This window comes from Glarea lozoyensis, assembly GCF_000409485.1.
Source record: "Glarea lozoyensis ATCC 20868 chromosome Unknown GLAREA1, whole genome shotgun sequence".
In the NCBI taxonomy this organism is placed as follows: domain Eukaryota; kingdom Fungi; phylum Ascomycota; class Leotiomycetes; order Helotiales; family Helotiaceae; genus Glarea; species Glarea lozoyensis.
This window is the reverse complement of record NW_007360983.1, coordinates 1481486-1501527: the sequence shown is the minus strand read 5'-3', so window position 1 is coordinate 1501527 and position 20042 is coordinate 1481486. Positions and strand designations below refer to the sequence as shown.

The window sequence follows — 20042 nt, the reverse complement described above, 5'->3', positions numbered from 1 at the left end:
CGGCGCTCGATATTGGGGACTGTAAGACCCCATGGAATACCTCGGCAAAAAAGAAATACAACTTCCAGGTTGCTTGAACCCACGATTTCTTGTGTGTAATTTGCGCAGTAAGTGAACGCGAGTCTATGCTCCTGTAGATAGAAATTCACACCTGAACGATGTTGGACTTGTTTACGATACATTTTCTCAGCTAGACCTTCGACTAATTTAGGGGACCGGGCCGGGGCGGATGGCCAGTCCTTGTTGACAGTCGAAGGCACGCCGTTATCCACTTGCATGGCCGCCACGTATTTTTTTGGATTCGATACGCGGTGTCGAGAACAACAAGATCGACGGACATACACGTGGAGAAGAAGAAGAATCAATGGATTAGGGCTCAGAGACCTCTTAAATTACCTCAATTTCACAAATTTCAGAATCAATAGTATTAGGGCATTGAGTTTGGAGAACTATTTCTCCTCCACTCGATCGCAAACTGATTGGAGCCAATCTCAACCCACCCCACACCCCCGGTCAAGCTACGTTTTATTTCGACCACACCTCGAGCCTGTGAACACCTGCCTCGTCTCCAAAATATCCAAATCGCCCACGCCCTCGATCACGACGAAGAGGCTGCTTATATCTATCGACCCGTCTCGTGTATGTATATACCGTTACTGGCTTGATTGTGTCTGGATGTTCTGCAGTCGACTTCTCCTATTTACTCATACTTTCTGCGTTATGCCACTCCTTTAATTTACCCGGCCAGATTTCTCTCCTTGTCGAGCCTGGTTGAACGCGTCGCAGCCACATCTCTCGATTGTTTCCGCAACAGCACAGCCCTTTGCCATTGTTGGGCTCCGGTAGATAATTAGAGACACAGTGGCAGACGAATCCTGTCTGCGCTGAGTCTCGTGGTGGTGAGTGACTCGGTGGATCATTTGGCACACTGCTGTTCTTGCTAACGCGCCTCGGTGCAGTAGAAATTCAGAACAATTTCTTCATTGCCTTCATCCCCTCCGCCTGCCGCAGAGGCAGAGGACGGACCCCTTGATCTTCCTTCCATCTCATCGGCGCGACCTGGATCACCAGCTTTCTCGACAACCTCGACTGCCGACGGAGGCTCATCCCCTTTACTACCACCACTTCCGCCTCCAACATTTGGTGGCAGGACACTCGATCATCTGAATACTACTCCTCCTTCTATCGCGCGAACGCATCGAAGTAACAGCAGTAGCCATAGCCAATATTATACCGCTAGTTGGGGATCGCCCTACCAACACCCAGTTGGCACTTCTCATCGGACTCGATCGCAACGACATAGTTATACTTTGAGTGGCAGTGAGAGATCCGAAGACTCATCAATTCGCCATCTCGAGTTCCATACACCTTACTTGCGACCTGCTCCCAGCTTCACTCGGACTCACACGCTTCCTGACTTCGTCTCGCAAGACGGTCTTATTAGCGCAGCTGTCCTTGCGAACCGAGCTCGACGACCCAGAAGAGGATTGACCGAAGACTGGATTCGCCAGCATACCGGTGGTGAGCTTGCAGAGAGAAACCATTGGCTGAGCGACGACGCTGGAGATAGTGAGCACTCTTCATTGAGCGGATCCATCTCTGGAGAAGGAGAAAACTGGTTGGCGCAAGAGCAAGAAACAAGCCCTCAAACACCGACGCTGAAAAGATTTTTGGAAATACGGGAAGAGCAAAGACTCGCCAACGGAGCTCATCGTAGAAATCTTAGTACGGAAACATTAACACAAGCTGATTTCTCCGACGTTGGGCTACCCAGTATGTCGGGAGAAATGGGAAATGCTGCTTCCGCGGAGGATGTAGCGACGCCCACCGAAGAGAGGCCAGCTCCCCCACCAAAAGATGGATCATGGCTTCCAAATGCCATTCCAACTTTTGGCTTCGATTTAGCTGCGGACCCGGCACCAGCTTCTTCGCCTGCGCCCGCTCCTCCTCGATTGAAAAAGAAAGTTCCATGGAAAGGAAAGACGATCCCTGTCCTGCTTCCTTGGGATGATGAACGTGGTATGGCAGGAAAGGCTCCAATGCCTCTGCAGCCCAAAGATGTAGAAGCCATGCTTGAGAAATGGGAGCAGTCAGGTTATGATACAAAAGGCTTTAGCCTGGGCCACGAAAACGATTACAATGGGGCGTATGGCACACAAGGCCAGAGTTGTGGTATATGGCCGGCCGTCAATGATCTGGACCAGGAGCGGGAGCAACGGGATTTTCAAGTCAGCATCCCGGACAGAAAAGGTGAGAAATTTTTCTTAGAAGATGGATTTGAGTTTGCTCAAATACCGTTATATAAGCTCCTTGCGTCCACGAAGCGGTTACTAGTCCCACATTCCACGTTTCAAGCAAGACATTTGATATTCAATTATCGTCATGCTGACTAACGTGTCGTTTTTATGGTCATTGCTAACAAAACCACAGAATGGGACGCGTATGTTGAGGAGTTGAAGGAAGCCAAGCTTCGTGCACTTGGTGTATCTCTTGGAGATGATGATCCACCTCCAACAATCTCACCAGCTGTCGCAACAATGAGCCGACAAAATTCTATGCAATACCCTCCCTTGCCATTCTCGCCGCCTATACCAACTTCTTCAGCTTCCAGTATGCACCGCCAGCATCCATTCTCGCCAGCTTTACTAGTTGGGGCAGGGCTCTCAACAGGCCAGAGTTCCAACCCCGGATCGGTCGCCTCGCCAGCTTCGATGCACGCCCATCTGCAAGGGAAATTCAACACGAGGCATCAATCCGTATCTTTCTCGCCAGGGGAACATCCATTCGGTTCGCCATTTCAGTATCCTCAACCCCAATCACCTGGAGTATGGTCACCCCAACAAGCCATCTTTCAGCAAGGGCACGCTCGTGGTGGGTCTCCTTCCATGCACAATTTGGGATCGATTATGTCGCCAAGCTCTCCATTCTCTCAGGATGGTGGCTACTTCCAGAACGGCGATGTCATGTCTCAAATGCAGCAACGACAGCAATTTCTTCAGAACCAGCTCCATCACCAGCAACAATTACAAATGCAATCAAGTGCTAGAGCTTCGCCACGCCTGCAAGATCTTCGGGAAGTTGACGATGAAGCCACTACTGTTCCGTCTAAAAGTCCGTCCAAGACCCCAGAGGCTAGGCCAATCAGACATAATCCTAGTGCCAGCTTGCAAAAAGAAATTGATGATGCCGAGTATCATCTGGAGGAGCAAATGGTGCGGCAGCTTGAGCATGAGGATTACAGTCCTCATTCTGACCACGGCGAGAAGGAGACTAGATTTGCAGAGCCCCCTGTTCATGCTCGAAACCCTTCGGTTATCAAAGGTGGGCTTGGGTCCTCACGTTTTGCCATCAGCGATGATTCGGATCCTGGTCCTACCTTGCACCACCCTCAACCTCACAGTCGGGGCCACTCCTTATCTCAGCAACCTTTCCATGACAGTGAGGACACTCTGAGCGCTACAGACATTAAGGCGCGCTTCTCTGGTAACCTTAAAGGATTGTCAGCAGACGCCTCTGATCTTGAGACAAATCCAAGCAATATTGGTACCCCCTTACACAGCTCTAATCCTTCCACCAACAACCATAGTAGAGCTCTTTCAACCATCAGTAACCCATGGGCAGAATCCGAAGCCGCTAAGAATGGGCAACGTCGTAACGGCCACAGCGCTAAGCCGTCAATGTCGACGCTCAATGTTGCGGCCAAGGAGTTCAAATTCAACCCTGCGAGCTCCTTCAAACCAAGCCAATTCTCATTTGGCAGCAATGGCTTTCAACCACAGCAACCTGTCTCTGCATTTCCTGCCTTTGGCCTCCCAGCTTCCGCTACTTCGAGCCACTTCAGCCATCCATCTATAGGAAGTGGAAAGATCAATGTCGCAGCGCCAGTGTTTACGCCTGGCCAGAGCGAATTCAGTTTCTCCACCTCTGGTCCAACTTTCAGACCCGATGCGCCAGCGTTTACACCGTTGTCTGGTGGATTTGGTAGTTCCATTGGAAGCGTGGGGTCTGGTAGCGACGTCCCTCAAAGCACCATTTTTGGTAACATCGATCTCAATGCCATCAACACAAACAAAGCTTCTAAGAAATCCAAGGCTATTCCTATCATCAGACCAGATAGTAGTCACTCAGTCGAGACAGAAGATGATGGTGTGGAAGACAAGGATGGCCGGATGAATCGGAGTGAGGGGCGTAACAAGAGAGCTCGTGGCGGAAAGGACGACGGCGATTCTGTGCCATTGTTTGCTGAGCCCAGCTTGCCTCTTGGGGAAACATCTCGAGAGCAGTCGCCTCCGAAGGAATCACCAGCAGCCTTGGAGAAGCCTACCGACAAAGAAAATTCAGCACCCCTTGCCAGCCAGGATGTTTCTCCTATCACACCGGATGCAGGTGCTTCTCATATGTTTGAGCACTCTGCGGAGCAAGGTAACAAAGAATTTTCACCGTATGAGTTTCAGCAACAGAAACAAGCAGAGGACTTCAATGCTGCACGGCCATTTGTGTCTCGAAGATACGGATCTGGTCTTCCTGGATACGGTTTCCACGCTCCTTCAGAGGATGGCGAAGTATCACCAGTGGAAGAGGAAATAATTTCTAGACCTGCAAGTAAAGGCCATAAAAAGAATGTGTCATCATTATCTGCTACTGCCAAACCATTCGAGTTTAGGCCTGGAGCGTTCAACTTTACCTATGCAGAAACTTCCGAGCCAACGCCGACCATGAAATCCCCGCCGACATTGCCAAAGCCGAATATGGGTCTGTCAGCTTCTAGATACGCGAGAAGCCCCACGCCTCCTGCTGCTATCGATTCTTCTGACATTGGTATGAGGTCTCCTGAGAGATCTGAGTTCCAAGCTGCCTTGCCGCTAGAAACTCCGCCAAATGATGCCGAGGAGGAACAATCTGATGCTGCTACCCATGAGGCGACGTTCGAAGAGATCGACGCGATCATGAATCACATGAATCCCAATGCGATTGATACCGCACGTGCAAGCTCTCCAGGTTGGCAACAGAGCAGCCCTACCAGAGGTATTCAAATGCCAGATATGGATGCCTCGTCGCCGATACGACTCCAACCACAGAATCTCATGCGAAGTGACGCTCCAAGCCCAAGCCCAGGAAGATTCATGTCCGTTCCTGGTGCTAATGGAGATGGTCTCTTTTCTCATGATCCCTTCGTTGGAGATAGCTTGCAGACAACAATGCCTTTTATCTCACCATCACCAATCCATCGTCTCAACAGAGCAGGCAGTGTTCCGCAAAGCGATTGGGACGATGTTCTTAGTGAGACGGAGGAGGCTAAGTTACAGCCACGCTCCCGATTCTTTGACAACCATGTCAATGATCTGGTCGGTGGTCTTTTGGCAGAGCGGATCGAACCTCTTGAGAGAACCTTGGAAACTATACAGGTCTCTATTGAGATGATGGCTGCACGTGCGCCTTCGAGCCGTCAGGAGAGAAGAAGCATATCCGGTGCTCTCAGCGATGCGGACGACGAGGACGACGATATCCCACGCCGGTCCCTCAGCCCGCAGAGGAGAGATCAGAAGCTTGATAAAATTAAGCGTATCATTATCGATGCGCTCAATACTCACCAGAGCTCTCAGACTGTTACTGGGGCGCCTCAAGAATCCGAGTCCACTGATTCGCGTAATGTACTTCAGGTTCTCGAAGAAATGAGAGAACAGTTTGGCCAATCGATGCGCCTCGACCTTCGTGGAGAAGATCTGCGCAATGTGGTAGAAGAGGCCGTTGAGCGACGCATGCCAGCTACCGTCAACCCAGCTGCTATTGTTGACGAGGCAGCGATTACACGAGAGGTAGAGCAACGAGCCCGGATTGCTCAACTTGAGGAAAAACTCCAAATTGCAGAAACCAAACCTGTCATCGACCAAGCTGCTATCGTACGGGAGGCTGAGTATAAAGCAAAGATTGCCCTTCTTGAGGAGCGGGTCCTTGCGGCTGAAGCTAGGCCGCTCTTTGATGAAGCGGCTGCCGCGAGAGAAGCCGAGCAGAAGGAACGGATTGCGGAGCTCGAGAGTAGACTTCGTGGTGCAGATAGCAACACGGAAACTGAGATTCAAAACAGACGAGCAGCCGAAGATCGTCTCGCTGAAGTTCAACGATTACTCAGAATTTCATCAGAGGAGGAAGACCGCCTTAGAGAGTCCATGGAGCAGAGAGAGGTCAAGATTCGTGAGATCGTCGACGAGCGTGATCAGAAGGTAAGAAGCGTGGAAGAGTCACGAGCCAAGACTACTATGCGCATTGCCCTCCTGGAAGCCGGCCAAAGCAATGCTCAAAAGTCACAAATGGACTTGCAAACTAGGATCAATATTACCGAGAGCGAGTTGCACCAATGCCGTCAAGAACTCCAGCATTGGCAAATGGAAGCTGAACGTGCCGTGGAATCCGCCAGGAGACACAACGAGGATGCGGAGCAGGCCAACGATACCAACAAGGAGCTCAGAAGGACCATTGATACTCTCAGGACCCAGATGGAGGAAAGTATCCGAGTCCGCGAAGGCATGAGAGGGAAATTAATGCTTCTGCAGGAGGAAATGGCCCATGCAGCCCGTGACATCTCGGAAGACAACGCCCGTCGCGCCAAAAAAGAGCAGGAGCTCGTCGCCCGGCAAGAGGTCCTGGACGCCAGACTTCAAGCGGAAGCTCGAACTCGGGAACGCCTGGAACTGGAAATTGAAAGGTTGGAGAACGGAGAGAGAGAAGGAATGAGAGCTGTCAGCGATATCAAGAAACTTGAGGTCATCGTAGCCGAACTGCGACAAGAAAATCACAATGCTCAGAAAGATGCTATGCGATACCAACGAGAGTTCGAAGAAGCCCGGGAATCTGGACTTAGCGAGGTGCAGCGGACAAGAAAATACATGCAAGCTGAGATCGAGTCTGCTAACAACCAAGTCAATGTCGTGCGAGAAGATCTTGAGAACCAAGTTTTGAGACTCCGTGCCGAAATCGATCAGGTGAGACTCGATGCAGATACTGCGAAGGAGAAGCACGAAATGTTACTAGAAGAAGCGAACACCACCAAAGTATCAATGGCCGCGGAATTGAAGCAGCAGCATGCTGATGCGGTGGATGACATGATTGCGCAACATGAGCGACAACTTGGGAATGCCATAGAGGATGCTCAGCGATCCGAACAGCATCTGCTTGAGCGACTGTCACTGTCTTCTGCTAAGACCGAGCATCTTCAAGATCGCGTTCTACATCTGGAGGAGAAACTTGAGATTGCTAACCAGGCGGCCACTGCTGCTGCTAAGGCCGCTCGAACTGCAAATATCTCGGGTCCGCCAGCTTCACATTCATCAAATAGACGTGTCTCTCGTGGTGCTGATCTTCCAGAGAAGATTTCACCTCAGGCACTTCGCGAATCCATTATGGTTCTTCAAGAGCAACTGCAGGATCGCGAGCAAACAATTGAGAAACTTGAGGCCATCGTAGCAAACGTCGACCCTGAGGCGCACACCAAGATCTCCAAGCGCGATGATGAAATCATGTGGCTTAGAGAGCTTCTATCGGTTCGAAAGGCCGATTTGCATGATATTGTCGGCGCTCTCTCAACGGACCAATACGATCCTGAACAGGTTAAGGACGCTGCCATCCGATTGAGCGCAAATCTACAGATGGAAGAAGTTGAGCGAGAACGCGCCATGAACGGTGGCTCTGCAATCAACCTTCCAAATATCGCAGCTAGCCTTCGTGATGCTGCTAGTCCACGAGTTGCTCAAGCTGTTGGCCCCCTCGCTGCTGCTTGGGGAAATTGGCGTAAATCCCGGGAGCCAAGTGCATCTCAACCTGCATCACGCAGCAGCTCTTCCACACCAAGACAGTCCAACAGCCCTGCCAACTCATCTTTCCTCTCTGGGCTAATGACTCCACCTTCCACCAAATCTCAACTCAGTAACTCTCGTCAACCAACAGCCTTTGGCAGTACAGGCCAGCGTTTCACCAGCGCTCAGCTAGCTAACCGTCCTCGCGTTGCTTCTCGTCAAGAGCTGAGCAAGCCTCACGATACTGGAAGCCAGCGAAGTAGTCCCAGGAAAGAAAGAAGCAGTCCTAGAAAGCCGGCAATGATGAGTGGAGGTGGAGGCATACCGAGTACACCGCCGATGATGCGTAAAGCGAGCTATGATATGGATGCCAGAGCATCTGAGGATTTCAGCGACGCTGGTTTCTACGATGACGATGAGAGCGAGGTTACTGTGGATGAATCGATGTATGGTGGGGGACGCCGGTAATAAACCCTTTATTTCTTTTGTATTATTTAAACACAAATGGAGAATGTCGAAAAGAGTAGAGAGGGATATATGGGCTGCGGAAAATGTATACTCTGTAATGGATAGATTGAATAATTACCTGGGAATAGGGAGATGTCGAGACGCTGGAAAATTGGAGACTGCGGATACCCCCTTATTTGTTGTTGTTTTCTTTTGTCAATTGTTTTGCATATCTTGTGGTGGGGTGGTTTATAGTCTTTCGTTAATATTAGTATATAGTGTGGGTTGAATAGAGAGTGTAAATTGTAATGATTATTGATCATTGTGAGATGGCTCGCGGAGGAAAAAATAAGTGTCAATCACCTACCCAGTAATCTTGGACTGAATAAGTCGACTTCGAATAGAGCGTAAAAAGTCTTATTTGCTTAAAATGATTGACGAAATATCTAAATGTTCTAAATTAAACCACTAAACGATATTTCGTCAACTTAATCGAAGAAATACCGTGCTTCGACTGCCACTTATTTTGTCCACCGCGAGGATGGAAAGCAAAGTGAATGCAACCTGTTGATTCGGCGCTAGGGTTGCCAAACATGGGGGTGGAGAACACTTCTGCACTCCACTGTGAATCCGGGGATATCGGATGGAGCTCTGTTGATCTGCGTTACAAGCCTCTACGGAACCGATGAAGAAAGTCTTGGTCTCGAGGAGATGAGCGTAATCAGCCAGCTTGGTACACATTCGAACATCACGTGTCTCTCCCCCTCTTTCACACCCGCCACATAATAGGCGTTGCTCCAATGCCGGGTGATGTTTGTAGCGAGAAGCTCGAGTCACGTCATGACGAGACTACTTTGGAATACAATTGGAGGAAATCGAAGGAAAAGCTTAGTTTCTGGATAATAGCCAAGTAATAGATGCAAGGTACGAAAGACGTTTCGGAGTCCACTTGTGGACGATATGCAGGAGACTGCCTTTAGCAACGACTTGTTCTGGGTACGATTCTAAAGTGATTGTGGGGTTGTCTTGGAAATGCTTTGCCGGGTTTGGTATATCAAGTCATGCTTCCCAGAAGATGGGTTAGAGTTCAGATATCTCTTGTTCCTTGCCTGAGGAGTTCATACCTAAAATGAAGCTTCACCACTCCTTACCAGCGTTTCTAACCCTCCTCACCCCCCTAACAACAGCAAAATGCACACTCTCACCCCGTACGTCCTCCACATTCCTTCCCCCAATACCCTCACTAACACCCCCAGACGCCCAAGATCTCTTCAACTACTCCATGTCAATCAACGATCCCCGCTTCGACACCTCCTACAAATTCATCAGTTACCCGGATAAAGGGCCCTGGAGCACCCGTTTTACGTGTTGGTATGTAGCAGGGTTGTTACAGAGGAATGACGTTGAGGATTTGGAGAATGCGAAGGGAGCGCTGGAGGGGATTTTGGGGACGCAGTATACGAATGAGGAGGATTATGGGGAGGTGTGGTATGGGACTTGGAAGTTGTCGCCGGATCGTAAGTTTGTGAAGAATGGCATGATGGTTGAAGGGTGTTAATTGAGTATAGAGCCGACTCCTACACCGGATTCGGAACTGTATCCGCCTTCTATTTATGTGAGTAGTAGAGTTGATGTTTCCCTGGCTCAGAATTTGGAATTCTGATGTCTTCCAACCAGAACACATACGACCCGAATTGGCGCGAGTTCATCGGCACTCAGCTGGTCCAGATCGTCGAAGAATTTTCAGATCTGATCGGTGAAAATCTCGTTTCTAGAATTGTGAAAGCCATGGAAATACAAGCAATCGGCGCCATGCGTCGAAACGGTACCGAAGGAGACAATCTCGTCACAGCATATACAAATCCAGCTTTGATGCGAGCCCTCACTGTAGGTTGGGTAGGCGTCAGAACGCAGAACCAAACCTACACCGACTTTGCTAATAACGAAGGAGAAATGATAACTCAACTTTTCAGAGAAAGCGGAAACGCGTTTAGCGAATACAACGCACTCACTTACTACGGGGAAGATATTTGGGCATTAGCAGCATCCATAAAATACGGGCCTGCAAACCAAACACTCACAAAGAACGCTCCGTTCATGCTAGGTGCACTCTGGGACGACATCGCCGAACATTACAACGCCTACCTCGGAAACTTCGTAGGCCCATACGATCGAGCAAACAGCCGCGACCTGACGCAACACAGCGCCATCCTCCCCCTCTGGTTCTGGGGCCTATTCGGCTACGAGAACGCGCCTGAACCAAATAAAATGGAACTCGACTTACTGTTCGACGCAACACAAGGCGCATCCTTCGCCTTAGTAATGGAAACAATTAAATCTCATATTAACCCACAAACACTCGCAAAAATCCTCACACCCCCCACCTCAACAGAAGAACGCTTTCTCACAAAAACCCTCCGCGAAAGCCTCTACAACGACACCACACGCACCACCACCTCCTACCTATCCCGCAACCTCATGATCGGCGGCCAACAATTCGCCGAAGAAGTCGTCCGTGGAAAACAATTCGTGCCGGTCATCGTGCATTGGGCTGCTGATCCGAATCATATGCCGTTTCCGTATATTGGATTCTTTAGTTTGTATCCGACTGCGACGACGATTGATGCTGTTGCGAGTAAAAATGGATTGAGTATTAGGTACCCGAATACCACGCAGCCGGGCACTGATCGGTTTGAGTTTATGCTGAGTGGGATACCGCCGGGGTGGAATCTTGAGGGGAATGTGGTGGATGGTTTTGAGAGGTTGCCGTGTTTGGATGTGAATGTGACGGCGAGGGGGTTGAGGAGGTTGCCGACGAGGTATGGAGAGGCGATTTATAATCAGCTGTATTATAATGTTACATATGTCGCTGAAGGAAACTTTACGGGCGTACCGGAGATTGAGTTGGGGTTCATGTATACTTGTTAGTTGGGAGGGGGACGTAGGACTCTGGTTGAGGAATTGGAATGGAGGGTGAGAACCAGGGGCATTGATAATTTGAACAGTTTAAGAAGACCACCCAAAAACCGAATCTAACACCCGACGCGTTTGAAACTATGCTGTCGACGTATTTTTAAACTGATCAGCAAGTTTGAAAATAAGCGAGCTTCATATAATGGAGAAAGTAGAGTTGAATTGAAATGCAAGTAAAACTCCGTTTCAACGAACACCAATTAATATAGACCAGATCTTTCTGAAGCCCTTTACTCTAAGCAAACTGTGAACTCAAATGGCTCCGGCTTCAATGCATACTGCGGCAATGTTTTCGGGCCTATCACTGATTAGAAACCCCTCTTTTCAAAACTTTAGCGCAGAAAAACACTTACCACAACTATCACTCCCCAACCCATGATGATCCAAATCTAATCTCACGATGACCTCTTCCCTCTTCCTCCTTCTCAACTCATACGGATGTTTCGCGCTCTCAACATCCACGACATCATAATGACTAGCCTGGAAATCAAATCCATCCGGCAAGTCCAAGAATCTCGCAGACACACTAGAGTTCCCATCTGCGCTTTCGAATCGCACCCATCGCGTCTCCGTATGATTCCCCGATTCTTGTGGAAACTCGTACATAGGCGAGAGATCGTCGATCGCAGCGGTGTAATTACCGAATCTTTGCGAAAGTTTCTTGTCTTTGTAGCTTTCGCCAGGGCCGCGGCCGAACCAGCTTGCGGTTTCGAATTTGGGGGCGAGCGCGAGAGTGAGTCCGAGACGGGGCAGTGTGAGGGGGAGGTTGAGACCTTGGGGTTTGCCTGCGACGTTTATGACGACGCTGGTGTTCGTGAAGGTATAGGTGATGGTTGTGTCAATGGACCATTCTAGAACTGGAGGTGCGACGCGTTGGATGGACTTGACAATCACATTCCCGGTGCTGGGATCTGATTCCCATGTTACGCTTCGCGTGTGTGGTTTTGCATATGGTAGTTCTTTTGCTTTCCAGTGTTTGCCATCCCTGTTATCGTTGTCTGTCAGGGCTCGAGAAATTGTGAGGTTCGGCCCAGTCTGTAGAACGTTCTCGGAATTCTTGATCCATGAGATGAATGTTCCCTTGACGAGATCGAAATTCCACGTGGACTCTGATCCTTTGATCTCTAATACTGTTGGGGAGATCTTCTTAACTTCTACAGCAGACCCATCTTTTGTGGGTTGTTTTGGCTGCTCACTTTCTGACGACTCGATGGGAACTTGCAGCCACGCAACCTCGTGGCCTGCTTTGGCCCAGTTGGTGTCGGCCTTCAATGTGAAACTTAGCTCAAGGAAAGCTTCCGTCGGAGCACCTGCCAGTTCAATTTTGGGGATCGATAAATTTGCTGTCTGTCCCGGAAGGATGTTTGGAATCTCGACGTCAGATCCGGCTTTATTGAAGTTATTTCCAATAATTTTCAAAGTACACTTCAAGTGGTCTAAGTTGTTGAAGTCGTAACGATTAATGATCTTCACACTTTCGATAGATCCTTCGACAAGCTGGACAGGCTCGATAGCTTTCTTGTATTCCAGGAGCCCTGATCCCGGGCGGTGTTGAGAGTCAACAACTCCGTCCATGACGAAGTTACTATCGTGTGGATATTCCCCAAAGTCACCACCATAAGCGTAATAGTCTTCTCCCTCCTCATTCTTCGTCAGAAGACCATGATTCGCCCATTCCCACACCCAGCCCCCTTGTAGACAAGGATGTTTGTAGAAGAGGTCGATGTACTCTTTTATGTTACCTGGTCCTTGACCCATTGCATGAATGAATTCACAAAGTACCAATGGTTTCTTGCCATCAAATTTCTCTGCAAAATCGATCATGATGTCTAAAGTTGGGTACATCATGGAGAAAATGTCGACTGTCTGTGCTTCGAAATCACCTTCGTAGTGGACTGGTCGAGTTTTGTCGACTGATTTTATCCAGTCGTACATTGCCTGAAAGTTTCGTCCGTAGAATGCTTCGTTTCCGAGACTCCACATGATAACTGAAGGATGGTTCTTGTCTCTGGAAATTAGCTGTTTCGCGCGATCCACGTAGGACTCCTCCCAATCTGGGTTGTCCGACAACCATTTTCCTGCACGCCCATAAGTTATAGCTTTCTTTTCTTCAAAAGTCTTCGCCTGTTCTGACTCTGGAAGGCTTCGCTCATGAATCGTGTCAAAGCCGTGGCACTCTAGATCTGCTTCATCCATGACCCATAATCCCAATTCATCGGCGAGTTCGTAAAGTCGAGGATCGTTCGGCTGGTGAGAAGTACGGAGCGCGTTAATGTTGTGTGTTTTCATGAGTAAAAGATCCTGGCGTAAGAATTCGTATGGAACTGCACGTCCTTTGGTTGGATGGTGTTCATGCCTGTTTGCACCTCTGAAAACAACTCGCTTCCCGTTGATCAGAATGATGCCGTCCTTGACCTCGACTTTGCGGAAACCAACTCGGTGAGCAACGTGTTGATCGCCAAGTTTTAACACTAAGTGATATAATTTTGGATTTTCGGCTGTCCATAACTTTGGGGCTTCGACGGGGATGGAAAACACAACGCCGCCACTGCTAATCTGAGCGGTTTGTTGGACAGTGACGGTCTGCTTGTCGGAATTGTAAAGTGTGAGTTCGACATCGCCTATTCCTTGAGCCTTAACGTCTACCGAAAGGGTAGCATTTGTATAATTATCATCTAGTTGTGTCTCAACATAGAAGTCTTGGATGTGATTCTCAGGAAATGCAAGAAGGTATACATCACGAAAGATTCCGGAAAGCCACCATTGATCTGCTTCTTATCAGTAAAATAAGACTTTCATCCATAAGTAATGTATACCTTGATCTTCAATGTAGCTTCCGTCGCAGAATTGATACACCCTCACAGAAATAATATTCTCACTCCCCTCCTTCACAAATTTGGTGATGTCAAACTCTGACGGATTCCTCGCACCTTGAGAGTAGCCAACTGCCTCCCCGTTGACCCACAAATGAAATGAAGAGTCGACTCCCTCAAATCGTACTCTAACTTGCTTATTTGCGAAACTCTTTGGTACTGTAAATTTTCGAGAATAACTTCCCGTTTGATTATTGTCGTATGGTACTTATCACGTGTTAATCCACGAGCTTTAAAAGTTTAAATGTCTGGGAAGACTTACCATGTGGGGGATCAACAGGAAAGGGATACACCACATTAGTATAATGCGGTTTCCCAAAGCCTTCCATTTGCCACATTGAAGGAACTTCCAAGTCGCTCCATTTTGACGTATCGTATCCTACAGCGTGGAAGTCTTCTGGGGGTTCAAAGGGAGAGCTTGCGTGGTGGAATTTCCATGTTCCGTTTAAATACAAAGCTTCTGTCTCGCTGGCAGAGTATGAAAGAACACTTTTGCTATCTGTATGATTGAAGAAATGAGCCCGGGGAGGTAAGACGTTACGATGTGTGACTTTCAAGTTGTCCCAATCGGGCGTTTGCGCGGGGTAAGAGCCCATCTTGTCGGTATTACTTGTATATGAAATAGGATAAAAGACGCAGAGAACGTTTGAAGATTGAATTGGATCAAGCCAAATCAATATACGTATAATTAAAATGTAAACACGAATTGAAATCGTCGTGAATTTTCTTAAGTATTGCTATTGCTAGACACTTGGTAGCTGTTTTGGTGGGGCTGGCTGAGGTCTTTGCCCGAGAAAGTAAGAACCTCAACATGACTCGGTTGATAGTCTAAAGTTACCAGTGTTATTGGACGAATAAACGGCCCGTAACTGCGGGTATATTTGACCATTTTCAAATTAAATATGGACGAATCTACTAAAGCAACTGGAGACTAACTCAAACGTGGGGGTTATGCAGGTGTACTAAGGTACAGTTCCGGGGATGTCGGGGAACGAGGAGTTTCTTCGGCTGCGCCAAGCTGTGGAGAAGATGGCTTGAACAGGTGAACGTGTTTCTCCTTCCTAGAAATAACACACATACAAACGTATTCTGGCATGTTAATGGATAGCATCAACAGCGACATCTAGATGTTAATCCCATGGCATCCCGAAAACTTCATCAAGTGGTGGTTTCACATCAATTGAGCGGCGAGTCCTCCTAGAATACCTCGAAAAGTTTGTGGGGGTTCCTTCAATTCGCAACCAAATACAGTGTCTTATGAGGATATAGGGGTTCACACTCTTTTCATCTCGATACTCTTAAACCATAGGCTGGTTTGTTATTAGGGTGTGTTCGGTGCTCTCAATTAGTGCGCTTTCCTAGAAAATCACTTCGAGAACTTGGAACGAAATAGACTTGTGCGCTGTTTATCATTTCAGTTGCTTCCCACAACACACTCTTTCCGTATTTTTTGAGCAATCGAATCCATCACAGTCCTTCTCACAATTCTCTAGGTAGGAATTGGTGGTCCGGTACCGTTCATGCCACAACCAGGGGTCACGCAAGACGAGACAGTGTGGACATATCGTATTTGTCCTCCTTCGATTCTGAACATATGACTGTCAGGCATCGGTAGCTGTCCCTGTGTTCTATCCAGTCCGGGAAAGCCCAAATATATGTCTACCACACCCATTTCTTCGTCTACCACATATCGGCGGTTAGTGACAACAATTGAGGATGGCATTCCTGCGGGAGTGCAGGTGTCCGTAGACAAGTCGCGCCCGGCTCCGGTATATGCACCACCTTCAAGTCGAGCACAAGGTGTACCCCATGGGACGATGATTTTAGTATCATTGAACCTGTCGAAATACGCATCACCAGCGGCTTGGATGACAGCTCTGCTATCTCTTTTCTCCTTGGGAATTGGATCCCACTTTTCCAACGAGTTCCAATACAAATAACCCGTTGCGTTGAATGCCCAATCCCCTTTATCGGTCACAATCGATTCTATCAAAGTCGCCTTGTGGTCGGTAAAAAGCATGCGTGTGCCAATTACATACGGGTGCTCGGATTTGGCTACAATCAGTTCTGTAAAGCTTGCACAAAGTGTCGTATCGATGATGGTACGATTGTGATCAATCTTCAGTGGTTGAGCAAGGATTCCCGTCTTTATGTCGACTTTCTGTTCGTTCTCGGTATACGTGACGTTTGAGGCGACAGCCGTCATATCGCTACTTTGGCCATTGGTTTGTGCTGTGATATATTTATCCGTCGCATCTTTCAATAATGCTCTAGTGCAGTGGGCAGAAACTGTCGCTGCGAGTGCTGCGTATGCAAAAGCAGAATAGAACATTTTTGCGACTTGGTGTTTGACTCTAGAGATTGTGGAGAGAGTTTTCCATGAATCTTTAAAGGGTGTCAACGCACACGAAGTCATTTAATATAGCACTATGCTGGGGGTAAATAGAAAAGCCGTTCCTGAGTTTCATATTTACATATTGCTGTGAGAAGATTAAGACCAATCAATCCGGATGAATAAAGTATTCCCCGCTTGAGTTCTTTTGCATAGTCGGCAAGTTTAAAGATTTATCTGCTCAATCAAGCTCCTTCTAGCCTGATATGAAATTATAATGTGCAAGTCCGTGGGGCATCTCATTTTCGTGGCAAAAACCCCACCTCTTCATAACATTCTTACTCTAATTGATCCTCCAAAATTTCTTTCACTTCCTATGTTTCACTTGATGGTTATTTGAGTCCAACGCACAGTATGCTGGAAATTCCCGTAATATTTCTCCTGTAACATCTGTTTCAGGTGGGGCTTGCAATTGCGTATCAACTGTACCTTTTGATTAATCTCTGTGTCCTTTAGAGTTGGGATTTGTTCAACATGTGAAGCTGATTTCGAATAGCTCTGTTGGTTGTATGGCTTTACGCGAAACATTAATTTATAGACTCCAGAATCAAGGAGGGTTGATATTTAATGTCTTTTGAAACCTTTCTGGTGAAGCTTAGCTTTTCGATTACAGCTTCTCTCGGTGGTTGCATATCAATTGAAGTCAATGAAAAGTATCTGATGACTCCCCGTTGCATTTTATAATTAGAAAAGCTGATGGGAGTTTGTCATTCTCACGTGTTGTATAAAAGCCACTCACCTGATCTGAGGTTGAGTCTGTGCCGCATTCGGGCTTCGCCCTTGCTATTTCCTAATCGGGACGCCGGAACTGCGATGGATTCCTGAAGCCTTGACGTCCAGCTTCAAGATATTTCATCTCACAATCTTAATTTCAAATCGATGAGTTGGCGATATAATTAGGGGACATAATTACTGCACCAATCAACACGACACTGGATCATCAGAGACACCATGGCTACTTACGGTGAGAAGAATGTTCATACAGACAGAAGCTGCCGAGAGACATCTGTGTTCTTAGCTCCGGAATACCATATTAGTTATGGGGACGACCAAACTTTGCAATGGGAGCCGGCCGTTGGCTCGAAAGAGCTTGCTGTTGCTTTAAGCTATCATTTTCCGATGCAGACCGACTTAGAAAGTAAAATGCAAGCTGCCACGAGGAAGTTCTTGCGGGAAGAGGAAGTTGCCAACCAGGCAGCATCACGTGAGAAAGACACCGCTCTAGCAGACACGAAAGATTCATGTCTAGAACCCCAACCAACACTAGCGCCAACTCTACAAGTATTTACATGGGACTCGGAGATGAAAGAGTACAATCCAAAGGCTAAAAGACGTCGATACGATACAAGAGAAAGGGTTAAGGTGGCTCAGAACCGTGGATTCGCTTGTGAGCAACATCGAAGAATGAAAATGAAGGTATGTTGGGGAAACATAGGTGCTAAATACCCATTCTCACAGAGTTTAGTGTGATCCAGAGCGGTGCCCCAGAAATAAACAGCGACTTGGTAGTACAACAACGCTAGATTTGATACCGAATGTAGACGACGTACAACGGCCCGACGTTGAATCTAGTCAAGGCACTCTCGATTTCAACAGCCAATTGGAGGAGTCGGAGTGTGCTCAAGTTCAATCAGACTCATTGAGCTTGAACTCTTTCGCTCTTTCAGATACATCACACAGATGGTCTGTTTCTTCATTCGTTCCTTCGATCGAGACGTACATGTCAGCCGAGTTCTCCACAAACGGCCAGTACTCGGATGTGCCTGCTTCGATGCATGGAACAGGTGCAGGATCTCATAACTCAATTGACTCAATTGTTTTATCGGAGCAGGATCTCCATATACTCGCCAACTGTGAATCACTGAACTATAATATTGACCAGAACGATAACAACAACTGGTGGCCTAACAGTGTTGTTCAGTGTGATAGTAATGAGTTACTACACGAAAACCTCATCAGTGGAGAGGCACAAATAGAAATGACGACTCACACTCAAATAAACGAAACATTTTTGACGCAGTCGGCAGAGATAATCGACGGAGACATAACACTTCCACTCGATCAATTTACCGATTTCACCAGTGATATAATACCAGAAGTCCACGACGGGTCAATGGAATGGGAGTTCTCGCATGGGGTAAACACACTGCCAGACTATGAGGGTCAAGATATTATACCTTTGACGGACGAACAAAAGGAGACACTCGTCAAGTGGTGGGGTAGAAACCGATTGACAGAGCCACCTTCGAGTCTATTCGGAAAATCAAATCCAAGTCGTCCAACTTCCAGCCAGAACCAGTCTTCGGCAAGTGTAAATGCCATCGAAGTCTCAGGGAGCATTGGAAGAAGGAACACCCTCGTTGATCGTGTAAGAGCTGTCAGACACGTGCCGCCATTCATTCGACGAAGTCTAGAAAGGAGCCGGTCAGCTGGAAGAGACAGGGCTCTAACAAAGTAGAACTTAAGATTTTCATTGCTTCCAACCATTTCTGTCTTTTATCTCTTTCCAAATATAGCTTTGCTCGCTACCAGGTTTCATATCCAAGAGATTATCGTATTTGTTATATTTACTCTTGTTAAACTAGAGCTCTGGGAGTTACAACTTATGGATTACGGTTTTCATTACAACGGTCAGGAGTTTTGTTGGGGATTATGTCAACTAAAAGTCAGAACTGGTGGTGTGTGGGTGGATGTGGAGTTGATTGCGGATTTTAGACCAATTTGATGGTGACAAATCTTGCTGTTAAATCGAATGGTAGAAATATTATACTTCTCAGCTTAGCGACTTCGGCACTTCCGTTCTTCGATAGTTGCAAAATGGGTTACCGTGTTTCGGGAAATGGCTCTCAACTAAATATTCTATGAGTTTTCAGACTATTATCAGCCCCTGACTACAAGTTAGTCCTCGCAGTAGGGACGAATACCACACTACAGCCAACTCACTTTTCACGAATAATAACCAGAGCATTGGACCCATTTCAAAATCAAAAAAATTCAATTCAACAACTCACAGAGTGCTTTCGCTAATCTAAAAGACAAAAGAAAATGTGTGTAAGCAATACAAAAAACGAAAGTGCCAGCACTTTAAACACATAGACGCCCCCAAATTCTTTGCATCCTCCCAAAATTTCGCTGCAAACAGATAGTTACAAAAGAAAATGATATAGCTAGGATCGCTTGCTTCTCATGATGATAGGGTAGAGTTCTAACTCGCAACAAAAATGTATCGGGGTGTTCTCCACTCTTTGGGGCATCTAACCGACTACTTTGATCAAACTTCGATTCGGAAACGCTTCACTCTACCCCAGACGACTGTGGTTCCTGCTGATGCTACGTCGCCGACTTATGTAGTCTTTGGCTTCGGTGCTGGCTTTGCTTTTGGCTTTGGGTTAGGCTTAGGCTTCTCCTCCTCCTCGTCGGGATCCACTTCGTCCTCATCAGCTTCATCGTCTTCGGGAGCTACTTCGTCGTCCTTAGTCGCCTCTTCGTCTTCGTCTTCGTCTTCATCTCCTTTTGCAGGCTTCTTCTTTGCTGGCGTCTCATCGTCGTCTTCAGCATCCTCATCGT

The 20042-nt window shown here is 47.6% G+C and overlaps 6 protein-coding genes across 6 annotated transcripts in view; 3 read left to right on the top strand and 3 right to left on the bottom strand.

Moving 5' to 3' along the window:
* Positions 1 to 31: 31 nt before the first annotated feature.
* Positions 32 to 8258, top strand: GLAREA_09160 (uncharacterized protein; the record flags this gene model as incomplete). Its single annotated transcript, XM_008078121.1, has 4 exons — positions 32 to 107; positions 212 to 639; positions 963 to 2250; positions 2431 to 8258. 4 exons carry the CDS (start codon positions 32 to 34, stop codon positions 8256 to 8258), a joined length of 7620 nt encoding a protein of 2539 aa, XP_008076312.1.
* Positions 8259 to 9366: 1108 nt separating this feature from the next.
* On the top strand, positions 9367 to 11165 carry GLAREA_09159 (uncharacterized protein; the record flags this gene model as incomplete). The annotated part of the gene is made up of 4 exons (XM_008078120.1): positions 9367 to 9445; positions 9494 to 9754; positions 9806 to 9852; positions 9915 to 11165. 4 exons carry the CDS (start codon positions 9367 to 9369, stop codon positions 11163 to 11165), a joined length of 1638 nt encoding a protein of 545 aa, XP_008076311.1.
* A 275-nt stretch (positions 11166 to 11440) lies between these two features.
* Positions 11441 to 14679, bottom strand: GLAREA_09158 ((Trans)glycosidase; the record flags this gene model as incomplete). Its single annotated transcript, XM_008078119.1, has 4 exons — positions 11441 to 11508; positions 11564 to 13978; positions 14027 to 14290; positions 14346 to 14679. 4 exons carry the CDS (start codon positions 14677 to 14679, stop codon positions 11441 to 11443), a joined length of 3081 nt encoding a protein of 1026 aa, XP_008076310.1.
* An 893-nt stretch (positions 14680 to 15572) lies between these two features.
* On the bottom strand, positions 15573 to 16415 carry GLAREA_09157 (uncharacterized protein; the record flags this gene model as incomplete). The annotated part of the gene is made up of 1 exon (XM_008078118.1): positions 15573 to 16415. One exon carries the CDS (start codon positions 16413 to 16415, stop codon positions 15573 to 15575), a length of 843 nt encoding a protein of 280 aa, XP_008076309.1.
* Positions 16416 to 17426: 1011 nt separating this feature from the next.
* Positions 17427 to 18933, top strand: GLAREA_09156 (uncharacterized protein; the record flags this gene model as incomplete). Its single annotated transcript, XM_008078117.1, has 2 exons — positions 17427 to 17891; positions 17941 to 18933. 2 exons carry the CDS (start codon positions 17427 to 17429, stop codon positions 18931 to 18933), a joined length of 1458 nt encoding a protein of 485 aa, XP_008076308.1.
* Positions 18934 to 19818: 885 nt separating this feature from the next.
* GLAREA_09155 (uncharacterized protein) overlaps positions 19819 to 20042 on the bottom strand; it is a gene marked incomplete at both ends in the record, with an annotated part of 2405 nt that continues 2181 nt past the window's right edge. Inside the window, one exon of the mRNA XM_008078116.1 lies at positions 19819 to 20034. Within this exon, the coding sequence (XP_008076307.1) occupies positions 19819 to 20034 (216 nt within the window). The remainder of the gene's footprint in view (positions 20035 to 20042) is intronic.